Genomic DNA, 20,973 nt, shown 5'->3' on the forward strand with positions numbered 1-20,973 from the left:
TTGCAGAAATGGCATCACCCTTATTGGATTTGACAAAATTGCGCTTTAAGACTCGATCACCAACAAAGAATCGCAGATCTCGTTTCCTCAAATTATAGTGCTGCTGGTTCCTTAGGTAAGAAGTTTTTAACTTCTTCCTAATGTCTGCGAAAATATGAGGTAACGTCTGGAGATCATCTAAGCGATGAAGTTTCTCAGATATTTGAGGAAGATTTTCGGAATTGTCTGAAATTACACCAAAATAATCACCTGATAAAGCCACATTCCTACCAAAATTCAAATATGCTGGAGAGCACTGGGTAACTTCATGGACAGAAGTCCTTATGGCTTGAGCTATGGAATGAATATATTGATCCCAAGCTCTGTGATCAGGGTAAGTATAGGACCTTAGAGCTGTGACAATACTGCGATTTACTCTCTCAGTATGATTTGCTTGTGGATGGTAGGCAGCATTATAAAAGGTCTTTTGAACCTTATATTTAGCTAGAAGATCTTTAAAGGCCTTCGATACAAACTGAGGACCGTTGTCACATGACACAATTTGAGGAACACCATACACCAAAAAGACTTGTTCCTCCAAATATTTTAAAATTGCTGGAGTTGTGGCCTGGCGAAGGGGACAAACTAAAGGAAATTTAGTGAAATAATCCACAACTACCAGGCAATAGGTATTACCCTTGTAACTCCGAGGATAAGGTCCAATGAGATCCATTGAGATCATCTGCCAAGGAAAATTTATGTTCCTGAAGGAACCCATAAGTCCAGCCTGTGGTAGGTTACTTGGTTTACAAGTAGCACAAACCATGCATTTAGAAATGTACCTTTTTATAGACTTCCGCATACCAGGCCAATAATATAATTCGGCAATACGGTGATAAGTCTTATAAAAACCAAAATGACCCGCCGTAACTTCATCATGAAACATATGCAGAATATTTTCCCTATTTGGCGTAGGTACAACTATTTTCCACTCCGACATATTGGATAAGGACTCTATCGGACTTAAGATGTGTTTGTACAGAATATTATTCTCTACCTTAAAATCAGGATATTTTTGTGGGTCTTGAGTGACCCTATCAATCATATTCTGATACCACATATCAGGACTTAAAGAGGACAGATCTAGGACATTAATATCATGGACACGTGAAAGAGCATCTGCGACCACTACCCCGTTTGCCTTTCTATGGACAATCTTATATGAATAGGCAGCCAGTTTGCATATCCATCGAGAAAGCCTCTGTGAAGGGTTTTTCATACTATGAAGCCATACTAAGGAACTATGATCAGTAATTATAGTGAAATTACGACCTTCCAGATAATAACGAAAAGCTTCTAACCCATGGATGATAGCTAAGAGTTCTTTCTCCGTAGTTGAATAGTTTTTCTGGGCCTTGTTCAACTTCTTACTAGTGTACGCTATGGGGTGTTCGGAGCCATCTTTCAACTGAAATAATACGCCTCCAGAAGCTGTATTAGAGCAATCTGTCATTAGATAAAAATGCTCATCAAAATTAGGTGACATCATAACCGGAGCGCTCGTTAAAGCATCTTTAACGCGCCTAAAAGCTTCGTCAGCCTCAGGAGTCCAAGTAATGGTCTGTCCCTTTTTCCTGTTCTTCAAAAGATCAGTAAGAGGTGACAACAAAGTAGAGTAGGACGGTACAAATCGCCGATAATAGCCACACATTCCCAATATCCTACGGACTTGGGTGGTGGTCTTTGGTATAGGAAAATTTTTTGATAGCAACTATTTTCTCAGGATCAGTCCTCAGCCCCTGGTTATCCACAACATAACCCAAGAACTTAAGACTAGGGCGACAAAACTGACATTTATCCAGATTGACCGTTAGATTAGCTTCCTTAAGACGTAAAAATAACTTATCTAAAATTTCCATATGAAGGGAAAAATCAGGAGTGACAACCAAAATATCGTCTAAATAATAGAAAACATAGGGCTCTAACGGTGGACCAATGACTAAATCCATCAGACGACACATTGTCTGAGGAGCAGAAACAAGACCGAAAGGCATGGTGACAAACTGGAATAATCCTTTACCACTGACAGCAAAAGCAGTATACTTCTTGCTCTCTTCACTCAGTGGGATCTGTAGGAAGGCCTTAGACAAATCAATAGAAGAGATGTATTTGGCATTCTGAAGTTTGCTCAAAATCACATCTATTCTGGGGATAGGATAAGCATCCCTGTTAGTTGTGATACTGTTTAGTTTTCGACCGTCAAAGCAGATCCTGAAGGATCCATCCTTCTTCTTCGTTAACCAGAGCGGAGAACAGTAGGACGATGTTGAAGGTTCTATGATATTTAAAGCAAGCATCGAATCTACTTCCTTTTCTAAATCTGCCTGCCAGGCTTGAGGTATGGGGTACTGATATAATCTGAAAGGAGTGGGATTTCCCACTTCGATAGTGTGAGAGATTAACGACGTACGACCTAGTTTGTCTTTTGAAGAAAGAGTAGTAAATTTAGAGATCATACTCTCTAATTGCCTTTGTTCAGAGCTTGATAAACTAGCAAAATCGTGAATAGCACTAAGGGTAGATAAATTAAATTCAGATATGGAAAAAGAAAAATCAGAACAACTTAAGGTACTATTGAAAGCATTGAAAAAGTCCATACCTAAAATTATAGAATTCTGCACGGAAGGAATAACATAAAATGTAATTTCCCTACATAAATCTGCCACTGTGATTTTAATTTGGAGTTTGCCCGTAATGGACTGAACTGTACCATCTGCAGTAGATACTTGCAAAGATGAAATGGGCATAATGGGAATACTAGAATTTTTCAATAAATTTAACGAATGTGCCCCTATCAATGAAATATTAGAGCCACTATCTAACAAAGCTAAACACGATTGTCCTAAAATTTGAATAGGAAGATATGGCCTATTATCATTTTGTTTCCTAACTAATAACGAATTAATATCTAGATCTAAAGTATTTGGTTGTCTACAACCGTTATATGGAACTAACCCAGACGTATCATCATCATTAACAAAACTAGAATCTAATATAGATAATGGAACCACATTACTATCACAATTATTATTGTTACGTTGAACACTACCAATCAAAGAAGCGTTTGTAAATGACCATCTGTGATCATTTGAATCAAGCGAATCTAACGTATTATCTATAGAAATAAATTTCTGGTTTAATTTTGTTTTGTGGTGTGTGCTGCTTTCTTGAACGACACCCCTTTCCCTTTTCGTGAAGATGGGTTTGGGTTGCTGGATGTGCTTGGTCCAGCAGTTTCGTTTGACGATGGGGTTTGATTCCCTGATTGGATGTTGGACGGAGAAACGTTCAGGGGACGGACCTCCGACGTGTCGTTTCCCGAACACTTAGAACAGTTTCTTTTAAGGGTGTTCTCTCGGCCACAACCATGGCAGAAAATACGATTTTGAGGAATCCCACAATTGTAAAATGGGTGACCAGGCTGATCACAATTCCAGCAGACAAGAGAACTAACAACCGAAACATTATGTTCATGACCCTTATTTAGCCAAGAACGTTGCCTAAAGGAAGTTGGCTGAGAAGAAGAGTTAGAAGAGGATCGAGATGTGGATGGAGGTTGAGAAGACCAGGATAACGTTTCCTCCAAACGTTTGCATTTTATAGTAAGGTCATCAATGTTCTGAATGTCCATAAGAGCTAATTGTTGATGATAAAAGGGCAATAGACATTTAAGGATGATTTTAATTTTAGCTAAATCTGACAAAGGAGTGTCTAAACGACTACACATACCTAATATAGTATTAATAAACATAGTAACAGATTCCCCAGGTTTCTGCTTATGATTCTTAATTTGATCTAATAAATCATCCTGGAATGAATACGGAAGAAAATCCGACTTCAACTTTTTAATCAGATCAGACCAACAAGAAAAATTACCCCTGTTATTCATAAACCATGTAAAAGCGGTCCCGGTGAACAACTCAGCAGAAGCAGCAAACAAATCCTCTTCAGAAACACCTCTAGATATTCGAAGACATTCAACCCTTTCTAAAAATGACATCACATCAGTGTGCTGTTTTTCACCTGAAAATGAAATACCCCATTTGTGTACTTGAACAGGTTTGGAGTACGTAAAGCTAGGTACATTGACTGAAGCATTAGGAGTAGAGGTAGCAATGGGGTTAACTCTAGAATCAAGTTCACCCTCTAGTGTTAATATTTTAAGAGAAACAGACCTCTTGAACGGTTCCTGTTCTTCAGAAGGACAGTGTAGCAAGTGTACACGGGCAGAAATATGGCCTAGACGAGATGTTAATCGCGCATACTCTGTATCCTTTACAGCTCCCCTAAACTTTTCGATTTTTTTAGACAAGCTGTCCAATGTTTCAGTGATTCCTTTTTGTTGTTCCTCAAAAGGAAGGGATACAGCTGAAATTTGGAGAAAACTTCTATTGCCAGCTTCTTGTTTCAAAGCACCTCTCAAAAGATTGCGTTTTTTATCGACAGTTGTCGACTCCTCTGGCATTATGTCCCGAATCTTTAATTCATAATCCAATTCATCCACCAGAAGATGTTCAGCTTTAAAAGCACACATGATGAGAGCAAAGTTATTGACAAATAATCCAAAGAACAGAAATATGAAAAATATGAAAATATGAAAGTTTGCACGCAAAATATATATAATATAAACCGAGAAAATATCAGCAACACACCAACAAAATCAAAATAGCCAGCAAAAAAAAAATATATATATAATGCAGTATATAATCTAATAAATAAGATCAAATAAATATATAAGATCAAATAAATGGATAAATAATCCAATAAATATTGTATACTCAAGTAAACCTACTACCTAAATACTGGAAGTAAATTTTTTTATTTATATGTAACTTACCACCACTCTAGAAAAAATATATATCTATAATAATAATAATAATAATCAACACTTAGTTGTACCTCCAACTATACCACTATTGACTGAAGAAATAAAATTGTTATATGAATTATATTATTAATAGCAATATTAAATATAAGTTCCCAATAAAAATTCAAAATCTAACCCAGAATGTAAGCTGCACAAACATATACTATAATGAGGTCCCAAAATATAAACAAAAATCAAAACAGCGTTTAAGAATACCTGATATGTATCAGAAATTAAAAATAAAATAAATAAGTAACAATATGTGTATAGGATACCAAACGGAAATAACAAAGAGATTTCAGATAAAAGAGAAGAATTGACCTAAATGAATACTGTCTCAGACCAAAAATAAAGCCACCACGTTGGAAAGCCGATGTAACAACTCGCTGATGATTTTCTGTTGGAGTGAATGAAAAGGGAGTGGTAAACTCCAACAGAAGTAGTAAAAAGAAGAAGATCTACTTAATGTAGCCAAAGGACAAAAATGTGTGGCTTCTCCGTTGAAGAAGCTGGAGTAACTAAAATACAACTTTGTAGTAGTATTTGTATGGAAGGATGCCAAGACAAAGAATATCGAATTGATACAGGACTAGAGATGAGAAATCATTAATAGATAGATAACTTGAATGGCTAGCTAAATATGTATGAGAAGGGCCACTTGACACTCAAGGAAGGATTCGGCCAATTTGCACGGCTATTTTTGGCCAGACAATAGATTAAAGGAAGTGACAATGATGGCTCGAAAAGAAGATATGAAGATAATGTTCAGAAAATAGATAGAGTAAATATAATAATATACTGAAAATAGAATGAATTTTTGGGCGCCAGAAGAAGGATAACTAGGTTAACGCTCTTCCAGGTATTCTACGCTGCTATAGAGTATGTTAAATTTGTAGTACAAGTATGTGAAAAGTTATTAAAGATTATTAAATTATAAAATATACTACTAAAAATAAAGGAGTAATAAGAAAAAAAAATCACAATAAATGTATATTTATTGAATGTAACTACTAGATCTTTTTAACAATCTCTGAGTTAGGACAAGTAACTAGTGTGTAACTCTAACATGACAGGAAAAAGTGATACTAGTGAAAGTCAATTACAAAATCATCATACAACTATGATCTAAGAATACTCTTTATAAGGTTAGAAAAACTGACTACGGGTACCTCTAATACAGGAAGTACAACTTACAACTAGGTTAGTAGAACCCTCACCAAATAATAATTGTACGTTTATAATACGTACACCTTAATTAAATACTACCTGATACTATATATAACATATAAATACCTCACTGTGAGTGGGACAGGCACAAGCCTTATTGAATAAATAAACCTACGAGTGGATACACAGATCCTTTTCCTAACTCGTGGTTTATAATAGTAATAATAACAAGTGAAACCAAAAACTAATCTGAGGGATTAGAATCCAGAAGTTCATATGAATTTAATAAATTAAAGTTAAAGTTAAATAAAGTTAATAAGTTAAAGTTAAGTAAAGTTAATAAGTTCAAGTTAAATAAAGTTAATAATTACAATTTTGACTAATATGTGAAGTTAATTTTTAAAAATTTAATTAAACATATACTAAAATAATGGAATGAGTTTAAATAATTATACAAAAGTGGAACACAGCCTAAAAATAATCAAGATAAGAGTACCGACTACTATTATCAGGGAAAATATCTGAGCTCAGAAATTTATACCTTTATAGATTGCAGAGTGTTGGGGAACGCTATCAATTAAATATTATGTTGTAAAGAAAAAAAAAACCTATAAAAAATATAAAGCAGGAAAAATGTGTGTGCAATTGAACTATAAAAAAAAAATGTACTAAATATCACAAAACCAGTCTGTCTTTAATAAGAGCACAGTAAATGTTCCCAAACAAACCACTCTTTCCTAATCTTGAAGTTGATGTAATGAGCACCCAAGGGTGCTAACTCTCGCTAGCAGCTGTCCTGCTGGAGGTACAGGAGAGGAAGACTGGTAGAAAGCAGCTGAAGGTACTCAAAACTGTTGGAAAGCAGCTGGAGGTACTCAAAAAAAGAAAATGTGGAAATAATCCAGGCTGGTCGCCTATTGATTGTTTCTCTCTGTGTGGTCTGGCCTTGGTGTTGTTGTAGGGTGGCTTTAAGATTTCATGGTAGGTGCTAAAAAAAACACAGTGTGGTGTTACTACCAATCTACCAATGTCAAAAAAAAGAAGCAAGAGATACGAGGAGGTGTTTTTATTCCTATGGGAATAAGAAGAAATAGGTCATTAAGTCCAAAAACTTGAATGACTAGACAGCTTGACCTTTTATCAGGTTGCTATCAGATGACCTTGGTCAAATAACACAAGTAATTTCCAATTGAAATACAAAATATAATTACTGTGAAAGAATATTTTATTATAATATATACACCGGTATATAGATATATTATACAAGGATGAAATATAGTAAGACTAAGCGATGGATACTTATTTGATCATCGTTCAAAAGATAGGAGTTCTGTAGACTTGAAAGGAATATAAAAAATGGAGTTTAAATTAGCTCTATTTTCCAACTGGAAGCACAAATTAACAACGAATATTGAATTATCTCTAGATGAGTTTGATCCATGAAAATAAAACATAAAAACCATGAAAATAGACTATGTGAAACTTAGTTAGCAAATGTCAAGGACTTCCAAAATGGCTGAATAAAATACTTAATAAAATGTGTATTTACCGGGGTAGAACTCATTGGATATAGTATGCTCTAAAATTCTTCAAATCCACTGCTGCTGGATAACTTCACTATACTTTTATTGTAATATTTAATCAATTTGGAACTGAGAATTAGAGGTGAATAATTGAGTCTAATGACCCCGCACACTACGATTCAGACCGAACACTCGAGAAACAATGGCAATCCAAGGCTCACGTTCACAGCTGAATCCTTCGTACCCCTCTACTAAGCATTGGCTGTCAAAGTGGGGAAACCAATGTTGCCACGTTTTAAATGTGACGTCATCAAGCATTTAAAAATTCTGAGATGGGTTTAAGTTCTATTTGAATAAACATTGAAAGAAAATAATTCTGAAAATAATTAAATAATATTTTGGATAGTTAAATAATATCTTCCCATCAATAATCGATTCTATAAGGGGCGGAACGTCACATTGAAGGGAGAAAGATTCCGAGCCACTATATAGATTTTAACCATCGCACGGTTGAAATTCCATTTGAAGAAAAAGAAAGTGCTTTCATCAAGACAACGCACTGTGTCACAAATCAATGAAATCGATGGCAAAGATTCATAAATTGAGCTTCGAATTGCTTCTGCAGCCACCGTATTCACCAGATATGGCTCCCAGCGACTACCACCGTTCGCTGACATCAAGAATGCTCGCTGGAAAGAAATTTAGCACAAATGAAGAGGTAATCGCCGAAACTGAGGCTAAAGACAAATTGTATTATAAAAATGGTATTGAAAAGTTGCATGACCGCTATGATCGTTGTATTGTCCTCGATGGTAACTATATTGAATAATAAAATCAAATTTTATCAAAAAACAATTTCTTTCTATGTTCGCCTACGAACTTTTCGGCCCAACGATTATGTTCATATTTAATAAAGGGGCTGAGAAAAAAATTCTTATAAAAATTCTTAATTTTAGCTTTCTAAAATGTACTAGTACCTTAAGGGATTTATTTAAATAAAACCTATAATTTTAGGGGAGTCAATAGAGATTTTGAAAATCTCAAAATTCTTAAGCTATCAAAGACATTGGATATTGTTTATCATTGTTTAACTTATTGTGATTTCTATGGACAAGCGGCTTAATTTTGCGATACTAATTTCTGTGAGTTAAAAAGAGACCTAGTATAAAAAGTAGTTCGTGAATAATTTCGAGCATGGGAAAAGTTAGAGTGGACGTACTATACCTATTGAACAAAAAAAGTTTTAGAAAAATATAAGCTTGTTTGAATTTTTCATGGTTTCGTTCTCTATTGACTCGCCTAAAGCTACAATTTCTAAAACGAAATTATATTGAAATTATTGGCCTCCACTTAAATCCCTTCTTTAATCCTTAAATTTTAGTCCGAGTCGTCTTCATCACTGTCACTGTCACTGTCATAATCTTGGCCGGTCTGCCACCAGGCTAAAACTATCTTCTGCTTTTCTAGTTCGCTGATCGAGTAGCATCGTTTCATAATATTTGGTAGAATCTGCAAACAAATTAATTAGTTCATAGAATTAGTCTATTTAGACCAGAGTGTATCGTCGCCCCCGTTACGTAAATTATTCCGTTAGTTTTCTTCACAAACTTACTCAAAAAGAGGTAATATTATAACATAACAAATTTTAATCCAAAGGGTGCCAAACAATTAAAAAAAAAAATGAAATCCTTTATAAAAGGTATATTTGTTAAAATCCCTATACAGGGCTACATCATAAAACAAACAGAACTAGTTTTCAATCGGATGATGATCGGTCAACCGATTGAAAACTAGTTCTGTTTGTTTTATGATGTAGCCCTGTATAGGGATTTTAACAAATATACCTTTTATACAGGTTTTGATGCTTTTTGGTAATAAATGGTATATAGCCAACTACAGGAAAAATTTTCCTCGTGGAATTTTTTTTAAACACATTCAAAAAATCAATTTTTTCACTTTGTACAAATTTTTGTTAGATGATTTGTGTCTTGTGGTTTTTCCTTAAAATTGATTGTTATCGAGTTATACGCGATTTAAAATTGGAAAAACGCGAAAATGGCCATTTTCAAGACTTAATAACTCGGTTAATTATTATTATGACAGTAAGAAAGTAACTAAATCAAAGTTTTAAGCCCCCTACATGATCTGAAGAAATTTGTGTCATTAATTTATTACTAAGCTGTTATTTTTAATTAATAACAATAATAATAGTCTCCCGTTTTTTTGGATTATAGCAGGGTAGTCTGCTATATATGGGGCCTACGGTATACAAGGAAGGTAACAGGGCCAGTGCTACGCTTCAACCGCTCATTATTTTCAACGAAAACTTTTCGTTTATAAATTCGCAAAGTCTGTGTGTTATTGCGTTGCCGCTCCTGCAATACTTTGAGCAGATTTATCAATGGTTTTTCATGTAGTTTTGTCTTCTGATATCTCTAACCGTCTTCGAGATAATCGACCTCAAAGTCTAAAATGTGACGTCACCATCATTTTATTTTCTGCCGACACACTAACCGTCAGGAGAAATCGTTGCTAGTAAGTAGGCTAGCTTTTTAATCTGAATTTGTCAAGCAAAGCATAGGTTATTTACATTTGAGTTTGGCGAATGGATTTAGTGTCCGCAGTCATATAAACCCAAACAAACAACAATACATTTGAGTTTGACACTTCGTGAATGTCAAACTAAATTTTAAATGAAGTATTAATAAAACATCAATGACATTTGATAGTGAATTTAATTATTATAATTATAAAATAAATAAGATGTTCAAAAATACAATTTGAGTATATTTTGAAAGCAATAATTTATTAAAAACTTTAAAAAGGTTTATACGAGTATACGGCCTCCCTTTAATGATAAATGGACTGTTCCATTTGTTATGAAATGAAAATTGTTATTATAGTCGGCTAGTGATTTTAGTCGACACAACTGGCTAGTGATTTTAGTAGGTAATTTTTTAGTTTTTTGCCAATTTTGCCAGAATTGGGAAAATTACTATTTATTTAGTAATTATTAACTATTTAGTAATTTTTTTTTGCCAAATTGGCAAAATTACTGACTAAAATCACTAGCCAGTTGTGTCTGAGTTTAGCGAACCGACCATATGAAATGTTGTTTGGAATAAAAAATTATGGTCTGATATGTGCATCCTTCTAATGGAAAAAAATATTTGAAAATTTTTCTTAAACTAAGGCACGCTTACGTATTTTGCCCGTACTATTGTTAGATATTTTATTATCTATTTTCAAACTCATTGTCAAAATAACTGTCAAAGTTTAAATACATAATTCAAAGTTTCTCTTCGAATTTTGTGATTTAACCACAGATTATTTAACGTAGATAAAATTTGTTCAGTCCATTCTTGTATCGACATATCGAAGTAATTTAGTACAGCAAAAAAACACCCTGTTCGGGACTGTGACAAGCCCAGTCCAGGAAAACTAATACACAGGTACGCAAATGATAAATATATTTTTCAAAATATGTTTCCATCCGGGATAAATACAGAGTTTAGTAATAATTCAATAACCAACCCACAAATGTATCAACAAGTCAACACACAAGGGCAACTAGCCATGAATGTACAAACCACGCCATATCTAATATCGATGTCGCAACCAGCACCAACTAAACCAATGCCACCTAACTTGTACCCTCCACTACCACAGACACAAATTCCATTAGTGCCGATCACATATCATAGTTCTGCTTCAAATTATCAATTACAACGATTGCCATCCACCAGTGAAGAAGAGGAAGAAAACAACGAACCAGCTAGCAGCAACGATTGGCAAGAAATTAGAAGCTCAAAAAGAAGAAAAATCAGAAAAACAACAGACAATGCAAACAGTACAAATATTATTGCAACAGAAAATAGATTTGAAGCGCTAGAAAATGAAGTAGTCCCTCCCAAGGAGAACAACACAGCAAACCCTCCACCAATTTTCATACACGGTGTACAAGACTATCAAAAAATGGTACAAAAAATTAAGGATGTAGCAGAAAGGGAAGAATATCATACAAAAAGTTTAACTAACAATGTCGTAAAATTAAGTTGTGGCACGCCAGATACATATAGAAAAATGGTTAGATATTTTAATGAACATAACATTTATCACCATACATATCAGTTAAAACAGGATCGAGCCTATAGAGTTGTAATAAAATACCTTCACCACTCTACTAACACCGAGGATATAAAAAACGAACTCCTAAAACTGGGTCATAAAGTTCGAAATATAATAAATGCACAACACAGAATTACCAAAGAGCCACTTAATTTGTTCTTCGTGGATCTCGAACCGGCAGCAAATAACAAAGATATTTATAACTTAAGGGGGCTACAGAATAGAGTTATTGAAATTGAACCTCCCCGAACAACCAAAAATCGCATAATACAATGCATGAGATGCCAATCGTACAGTCACTCCAAGTCATATTGCAATAAACCATTTGTATGCGTCAAATGCGGAGGAGCCCACAATACCACAACTTGTAAGAAGACTAGAGAAACTCCAGCAAAATGTGCATTATGTGGTGGGGATCACCCCGCAAATTATAAAGGATGTGAACATTACCAAAAAATTTATAATATTAATAACAGGTATCATAACAGAGGAAACGTATTAAATCCAGCAATAAATCAAATACATACACAACCCAGAATATATACACAACCCAGGATTCAGAATCAGTATGAAAGTTACGCTCAAGCTGCAGCAAATAATCAGAACAATAATGAAGATACAGCGAGTATACTTACCAAATTTCTAGAAGAGTTTAAAAATTTATTTAACCAGCTAATGCAACAAAACAGTATGGTGCTCAACATGATTTCCATGCTAGTAAATAAAGTAAACTAACAATGTCTAAGTTCATAAGAATTGCCCAATGGAATGCCAATGGTCTTCCTAATCATAAAGAAGATATAAAACTATTTCTGGAACAAAATTTCATTGACATACTACTAGTAAGTGAAACTCATTTTACAGACAGAACCTACTTCAAGATACCTAAGTATAAATTATATTACACAAATCACTCAGATGGTACAGCCCACAGAGATTCAGCCATATTGATAAGAGAAACTATAAAACATTATGAAATGCTAAAATACGAAACAAATCACATTCAAGCAACATCGATAAAAATACAAACTCTTCCATATGATATAACTGTCACAGCAATTTATTGTCCGCCCAGGCATAGACTTACAAAAGAAGATCTTCTACCCTTTTTCGAAACTCTAGGGCCAAAATTTATAGCAGGTGGAGATTACAACTGTAAACATACGCTATGGGGTTCACGCCTAATAACCACCAAAGGCAGAGAGCTAGCAAATGTTATCCAGGATAAAAGCTACTCATTCCTATCGACGGGATCACCGACATATTGGCCAACCGATCCAAATAAAACACCAGACCTATTGGATTTCTTTATTACAAACGGAATATCTCAATCATATACAGATGTAGTACCAAGTTTTGATTTATCATCAGATCATAGTCCCATAATTGCCACAATTAGCACAACGGTGATAATCAAAAAACAAACACCTCGACTGCATAACTTCAAAACAAACTGGGACACATACCGGCTAATCATAGAACAGGAAGTAAATCTACTAGTGAGATTGCAAACTCCCCGAACAAATAGAAACAGAAACTAATAATCTAATCAACTTACTTCAAAATGCTGCCAAACAGTCTACCCCTCAACCTGGACAAAAAAAATTTTCAACCAACATTCCTCTTGAAATAAAAAGACTAGTAGCAGAAAAACGAAAAGCTAGATCAATTTGGCAAAGAACTCACAGACCAGACGACAGGACAATTTATAATAACAAAACAAGAAACTTAAAAAGAGCTCTAGAACAGATGAGAAACAACTCATTTGAAAACTATGTATCAAACCTTTCGCGTCAAGATAACTCTATCTGGAAACCAATCAAAAACAAAAATAAACCAATAAATACTTCACCTCCAATTCGGAAAAACTCATTACCACCAGGACCATGGGCAAAAAGCAACAAAGAAAAAGCTGATTTATTTGCTGAACATCTAACTGAAGTCTTCAAGCCACACGACAATGACCAAGTACAAGAAGTAGAGCAGGAACTAGCCTTACCAATTAATCAACGAGAGCGACTAACTTTAATTACACCGAAGGAGATCAAAGATGAAATTAATCATTTGAATGAAAAGAAGGCACCAGGCACTGATCTCATAACAGCAACAATGCTAAAACAACTTCCTAAAAAAGGTATAATGAAGTTATTGTACATATTAAATGCAATCTTAAGACTTAATTATTGGCCTATATCACTAAAAATTGCCCAAGTAATTATGATACCGAAACCTGGTAAAGCTTTAACGGATGTTTCATCATACCGCCCAATAAGTCTACTGTTGTCATACAATAAGGTGTTAATAAAAGTGGTCTCATAGTGCAACACTTACAGTATCTTCTATAGTTGTCCATTGAATGTACTTACACTTTTTTCGAATCTATTTTGAAGACTCATCCATGTTCGGCATTCGTCAAAATGTCCAAGAGTGACCAAGTCCTGCCAAACTGCTCTGCCCCTTAGATAATAATAACTTTTTGTGGCAGTTATTAATTGTAGACACTTATTATCTTCATCAATCGTGTACGCCTTTTTATAACCAGCCATTTCTTGAGATTTGAATTTGATTTAGGTTCAGATTTGTCTTACTAAAACAAGTTTTAAAATTAAATTGGTTTGTTTACTATTAAGAGCACCATTCCCGTTGAGATCGGTAGGATCGGTATCAGTACATGTGTCACAAGTTGCGATACACACAACATAATTTGTCATATTATGACATTTCTTACTAACTGAGTAAGGCAACCATTAAAAGCTGTATCCAAAATAAAAGCCTTAGGAGTAATTTTCAACAAAAATTTAACATTTGTTGAACATGTTATAGGTCTGGATCCCGCGTACCAAAAAAAAGTTCATTAATAGCAAGCTGAAAATTTGTTAATAGCTTAACGGTGTCTAGTGAGACAAAATTTAATGTATGGGAACACTGGGACAGGGGAAGTTTTTTGAAGTTATACTTCTTTACCGGCGATAGAGGGTAAATTTTTATATGGGAAAACCTAGCGACCGGGCGCATGCGCATTATAACTTTGTTCTGATTGGATGTTCAAATGACATGTCAAAAATTATTCAATATGGCGGCTGTGGCACAGCTGTAGTTAGATTATTTATGGTTGTTGCGTTTTAAAATTTGTGTGAAAAGAAACAATAAACAAAAGTTAGTTAATAGTTATACTGCCTTTTTAAATAGTTTTCATATACCTATATTTTTGGACTTTTGGACTATTTTGGACAAGGAAAACTCATTCTAATTTGGTAAGTAGTTTTTGTTATAATCATATTGTAATTATACATTTGGATTAGGTTGAAATACATACATTTATTTTCTCAAGAATGCGGATTTTAGAGAGAAATTTTGGCGTAGATTTATTTATCTAGTAGGTATGTAATGCTTTGATTTACATACTTAATTCGATTACCAACAAAAGTTCTACCAATCTTCATCTAATATATTGTTTTCTTACTGTTTTGTTATATTTTTATATTTTCTTCCACAAAATTTAAACTACACAATTTAATTTTCAAAACAACTGTCAAACAGTAAAACGTTCAGTTACCGTATTTTTCCACATGATAAATAATGTGGGATTGGACGAGTGAGTCTACGCTTCAATTACGAGTCAAAGCGGCACGAAATTCACGGGTTCAATTCCCGATGCAAGTTTTATTTTTTTATGCATGTTATGATTGTAAGTATATTTGTTATATAATTTTTTTTTTCAGAAAATGCGTATTTAAAATTTTTGCCAACAATTATTATCGTTCAGAAATCATTTTTTCTTTGTGGCATTTTTCAATGTGTTTGTGTGCGTTTTATTCTTTTATTTTTTAAAATTTTTGGTATTGTCTTAAAAATCACATAATATGTAGTAGAAGTATAACTTCTTACGTGCGTACAAAGTACACACACATTCTTTTTTTTTTCTCTGATTCTGGCCTTGGTTTAGAACTAGAACCTTTAGCCACGTAATTGTATAACTTATCACTAACTTGGTGTAATGTGTAGTGTGTGTGTTGACTAAGTGTCTTCTTACTTTGCAAAGTCGACGTCATTGTCTTTGCAAAGAGACGCTAATTAACAGGGGAAGTTAAGGAACGTGATTTTATTTATGGAACATGTCATCCTGACAAGTTTATGATTGTGAACACTAGCAGGTTGTTTTTAAGGTTATTCAATAGCAAACTTTATATAATAGCTGACCCGGCAGACATCGTACTCAATAAATAAAAAAAGCTAAACTTTTGTATAAGATACACTTAAAATAAACAAAACGAATTCGTAATTAATAAACAAATAATGCTCGCTATGAATGAGGTTTTATTAATATTTTCAATATTAATTACATATGCTGTTTGAAGTAATAAAGTTTAGTTAGGAGTAACAAAATAAAGTTTGTAGTGTTACAGTTACACTCTTAAATTTATTTATTAATATATTTGAAATTAATAAATATATTTTTTATTTAATCAAATAAAATTAAACAAAATTAATAAAAATTAAATAAAATTTTATAAATTGTTGCTTGTTCTTTTCGTGTGCTCAGAATTTATCTCCTATTTGCGGTTTGTCAGAAAAGTTCCGTTTAGAGATGTTTTTTGAAAATTTCGAATAATTAAAAAATTCATATTTTGTCCAATTTAAGTCCGAAAATTAAACAGTTGCACTTTTCTTCGATGAAATTTGTCGCTCGTTTTTCTTCTGTCCTCAAAATATTTCTACGGCTTGAGATATTGCATTTCGGACACCGATTGCGCTAGAGACAAAAATTTAAAACGGTTCTGCTCGGAAGCAAGTTATGGCGTGATGGGCAACCCCCCTTGTGACGTACGGGTATGAAAAATAGATAACAACCTATTATCAGACCTGCCGAATATAGGTGTAAAATTTCATAAAAATCGGTCAAACCGTTTCGGAGGAGTATGGCAACAAACACTGTGAAAAGAGCATTTTATACATATAGATGTAAAAATTTTGGTGGCTACTTAAATGGCTATATAAAACCGTATAAACCTTCCCCGAACTTCCACAAATAATTCGGCTAAACATCAAAATTAGCCAAATCGGTCCAGCCATTCTCGAGTTTTAGCGAGACTAACGAACAGCAATTAATTTTTATATCTCTTCTTTTTTAAGTGCCATCTCCGCGGCGGAGGTCGGCAATCATCATAGCTATTCGTATTTTAGAGATGGCTGCTCTGAAAAGTTCATTTGATGTACATCCGTACCACTCTCTCAGGTTGCGCAGCCACGATATTCTGCGTCGCCCTATGCTTCTCTTTCCTTGAATCTTTCCCTGCATAATCAATTGGAGCAAGCTGTATCTCTCTCCACGTGAAATATGTCCGAGATATGTCCGAGATATTAATTTTTATATATAAGATATGAAAAAATGTTTGTCCGCCAAATATGTTGGGCATTTTAATAAGTCCGACACGTAGAAGATGTCAAATGACAGGAATTATATTCTTGGTAAATAGCAGTCTGATTTTTGCATGAGAGTTTAATAAAAGGTTAGCAAATCAATTGGAAGTTCTGTCCGACAAAATAGATGGGACACTTTCGTAGTCTGACATTCGAAACCTGTAACCTGTTCCAAAATTAAAACTTCCCCTGTTCCAGTGTTCCCGTACATCAAAGTTTGTCCGACTAGACACCGTTAAGCTATTAACAAATTTTCAGCTTGCTATTAATCAACTTTTTTTGGTACGTGGGATCCAGGTCTATTAACTCACAATACAGTCATCCAAAATGTTGGGTTTTTTCTTGAGAAATTGTAGTCATTTTTCTGTTAACACTGTCAAGTCTTTACTCTTCATTAGTCAGATCTAGAGTATGGATCAGTGGTCTCCATACCAAGCTGTCCATAAATATACTGTAGAAAAGGTCAACATAGGTTTGTACTTCTACGTTTTTGTAGATTCAAATTGTTGTTTATTGTGATTAGTGATCATAATTTTTCTGTCTTGGAAAAAAAGAATGTGTGTGTACTTTGTACGCACGTAAGAAGTTATACTTCAATTATGTGATTTCAACGAAATTGATATAATGTACTTTAAACAGTTTATTTATATTTTATTTAAATATTAAACTTATTTTAATACTGCCTACTTTCCAAAAAGTTTTATTAAAACAATACCAAAAATTAAAAAAATAAAAGAATAAAACGCACACAAACACATTGAAAAATGCCACAAAGAAATGATTTCTGAACAATAATTGTTGGCAAAATTTTTTAACTAAATACGCATTTTCTGAAAAAAAAATTATATTAAGTATGTAATTATGATTTCCAAATTATGTAAATCAAAGCATTACCTACTAAGTAGGTACATTTTCCAAATATTTGATTACCTATGTAATCTTTTACTCATTACAATACTGAAACATTTACCTGTTGAAAACGTATAGACATTTTCAATTTCTTTGCAACACGAAAATGCAGCAGCTGCATAATACTCTGGTTAAATCGGAGAGTTCAGGAAGAGTCTATACCGGTTTCGGAGGTTTTTTTTTGGTTTGGGCCTTTCTGAATTGCAAAGAAAGAAATGCTGAGGATGAACTAAAGTCATCTACCGAAAAACAAACTAAGTTATCTAGCGAAGTAGCACACAAAACGACAATAAATATGGTTCCCATACCACCAGAATGACAACAGACGGAATACTTTCTTTGGTTACAACCATCCCGAGATTTTCAAAAATCATACAGGGTGCCGAGGAAATTAACATTCTCTCATCTTAATTTCCTCGGCACCCTGTATGATTTTTGAAAATCTCGGGATGGTTGTAACCAAAGAAAGTATTCCACCTGTTGTCAATGTAGTGGTATGGAGTCGATATTTATTGTCGTTTTCTGTGCTACTTCCAACTAGAAAGTACATTGGATGAACGTACTAATTCATAAAAATTAATGTTTTTGAGCATTAGTTAATGTATCTACTTACATTGGACTAATGATACTGATCTTTGGACGAAAATTAATGCTCCCCGTTTTTGAATCAATGTTTTTTTCATTATATTTACGTACTTTTTTGAAGTTATACTTCTTTACCGGCGATAGAGGGTGATTTTTTATATGTTAAAACAAAATACAGAAATCTGTTACTAGCATAGAAAACATGAAAACAAAAAGAATAATAAAACATAGTAACGTTATTATCTACGATACAGAAGAAATTACGCAATTCCGGTAAATATGACTGTAAATAAAGCATTTACAAAAATATTAATTATAATTATTGTCCACTACAGGATTTTTATAATTACCTTTTATTTTTATTACTTACCTTTTATTGTTGTTTCAATTCAAAAACCGTTTAAATTTGAAATTTGCAGGTTATGTGTATTTCTTCTTCTAGTTTAAGTAGTTTAAGCACAATCACACTTGACAGTTACGACAATACATAGTACACTGAGAAAAGTCTCGCGTACTTCTGGCGTTTATCACCAAAATTATAGTTGCACTGACAAAAAGGTTGCATGCAGGGCCGGCTTAGTATGGTAAATTATTATAATTTACCAAAGGTATGGTAAATTTAAAGTAGAATTAGAATTAAAAAATTATTATGTACATATATGTGTAAATTTAGTGAGAATTTTTTCTTGGTAAAAGTTATATTTAGACATGCTGACCTACACAAAAATACAATGGTTAAAAATCTTTAAAAGTTGACTAAATGTTTTACATAAATAAATACATTATGAAATCCAAAGGATGGATATAATACCTATGGATAAGGCCCTAGGGCTCGCGGTTCTCAATTTTATTGAGTCATGCACCACAAAATATTTTTTATTAAAAATAAATTTGCAAAAAATTATTATTTGCATAATAAATGAGCACTATAAAATATTTTATTTTACGGGAAAAATTGCTTTATATTACCAGTATAAAGCAAAAAAAAAATTGATTGAAAAATATTCAATAGTTTATGAGATATTTAATTTGTTTATTAAATGTTACCATTTCGATTGCAAAAATGGGGTTGTTACCGATAGAGTATAAACTCAATTAAATTTCAATTATTTCAATTAAGCTTCCCCCCAAAATAGCGTTTGAAAACCGGGCGGTGCCACACGGCACCCTGTGGATATGTTATAAGGACCTCTTTTTGAGTAAGTTTGTGCAAAAAAAATCAAATCGGAATAATTTCGCTAGCGGGGGCGACGATACTGCCCGGTCTATGTGGTCTTTGGTTGATATGGAGGTCTTTATAAAATTTTCTAGTTATTTTCAGAATGTCGTATATTTATATGTTGTTGTCTTTCCGATTTTGTCTCTCAGCTTGTATTTCTTTGTAGGTACTCTGTGTGATTTCTCTTTTCATTATATTTAAACCTTTTGTTCTCGTCTGCTGTTTGAGTAATTACATATTAGTATTATATCTTAGATCTTTTCTAATTTTTGTTGAAACTATTTTATTTAATTTTCTATATTCTTCTTTGTTTGTTTGAACTTTTGAACCTTTGGTAATATTTTCGCTTTTGGTGTCATTGAGTTGTGCCTTTTTAACCGAGTCTGGAGTCTGTTTTTAATATATTGGCTTCGTCGATACTTAGAGGTTTGGGATTATTACTCGTGTAAAGTTTGGGTTTATATTTTTTATCTGTGCTTCTAGTTGCTTCGGTGGATTGTCTGTTACTATGTAAAATAGCTGTATTCGCGCTGCAATCCCCAACGTACCCAGAGGGAGTACGCCTGCGCATTACAAAATTGGACGTTCAATAAGGTCGAATTTTTCCCTCTGAACACCTTATGCGCAGGCGATCTCCCTCTGGATAAGTTCAGGATACGTTCGGGGCATGTAGCGCGAATACAGCTAGATATTCACTTTTAGTTCTTCCGTTTAGTTCTCTTTCTTTGTGAAGTTTTATCGATAGTTTGGTTCTTACTGGTCTTACTGAAAGTTTATTGAGTACATACTGTTACATCTTGAACAACATCTTGTTACACTTTTAGTTCTTCCGTCTAGTTAGTCTTTGGTGATTAATACTTAACTAAAATTTTTGTGAGGTACCTAATTGAATAAAAGGGAACAGGGCAGAAGAAATAAACAGTTCACATACCTACATCAAAAGATTTATCGTATTAAAATAGTTTGGAAAATGCACTACATAAATTTAATAAACATTTTCTGAATTTTTTTGTGTGTTTTCTGACAGCAGTAAAATGTATTTTGAATCGAATAAATTAATGTTGAATGGGTTGCATTCTGTTTCATTGTCTGTTTTTTTTACTTCATTTTAAATA

General features: G+C 33.5%; 1 protein-coding gene across 3 annotated transcripts; it reads right to left on the reverse strand.

Annotated features, from left to right (window-relative positions):
- Window positions 1-3,147: 3,147 nt before the first annotated feature.
- Window positions 3,148-19,544, reverse strand: LOC114324390 (uncharacterized). 3 transcript variants are annotated; one of them, XM_050649008.1, is made up of 4 exons: window positions 19,010-19,539; window positions 14,091-14,311; window positions 7,623-9,105; window positions 3,148-7,061 (listed from the first exon to the last, which is right to left on the reverse strand). In XM_050649008.1, the coding sequence occupies exon 4, from the start codon at window positions 4,571-4,573 to the stop codon at window positions 3,176-3,178; it is 1,398 nt and encodes a 465-aa protein (XP_050504965.1). In that variant the 5' UTR covers window positions 4,574-7,061; window positions 7,623-9,105; window positions 14,091-14,311; window positions 19,010-19,539; the 3' UTR covers window positions 3,148-3,175. The 3 variants fall into 3 exon arrangements, with proteins under 3 accessions (XP_050504965.1, XP_028128016.2, XP_028128017.2); XM_028272215.2 differs by having other exon boundaries at window positions 3,148-9,105; window positions 19,010-19,544; XM_028272216.2 differs by lacking the exon at window positions 19,010-19,539 and adding an exon at window positions 18,668-18,953 and having other exon boundaries at window positions 3,148-9,105.
- Between the last annotated feature and the right edge of the window lie 1,429 nt (window positions 19,545-20,973).

Source organism: Diabrotica virgifera, chromosome 4 (assembly GCF_917563875.1).
Source record: "Diabrotica virgifera virgifera chromosome 4, PGI_DIABVI_V3a".
In the NCBI taxonomy this organism is placed as follows: domain Eukaryota; kingdom Metazoa; phylum Arthropoda; class Insecta; order Coleoptera; family Chrysomelidae; genus Diabrotica; species Diabrotica virgifera.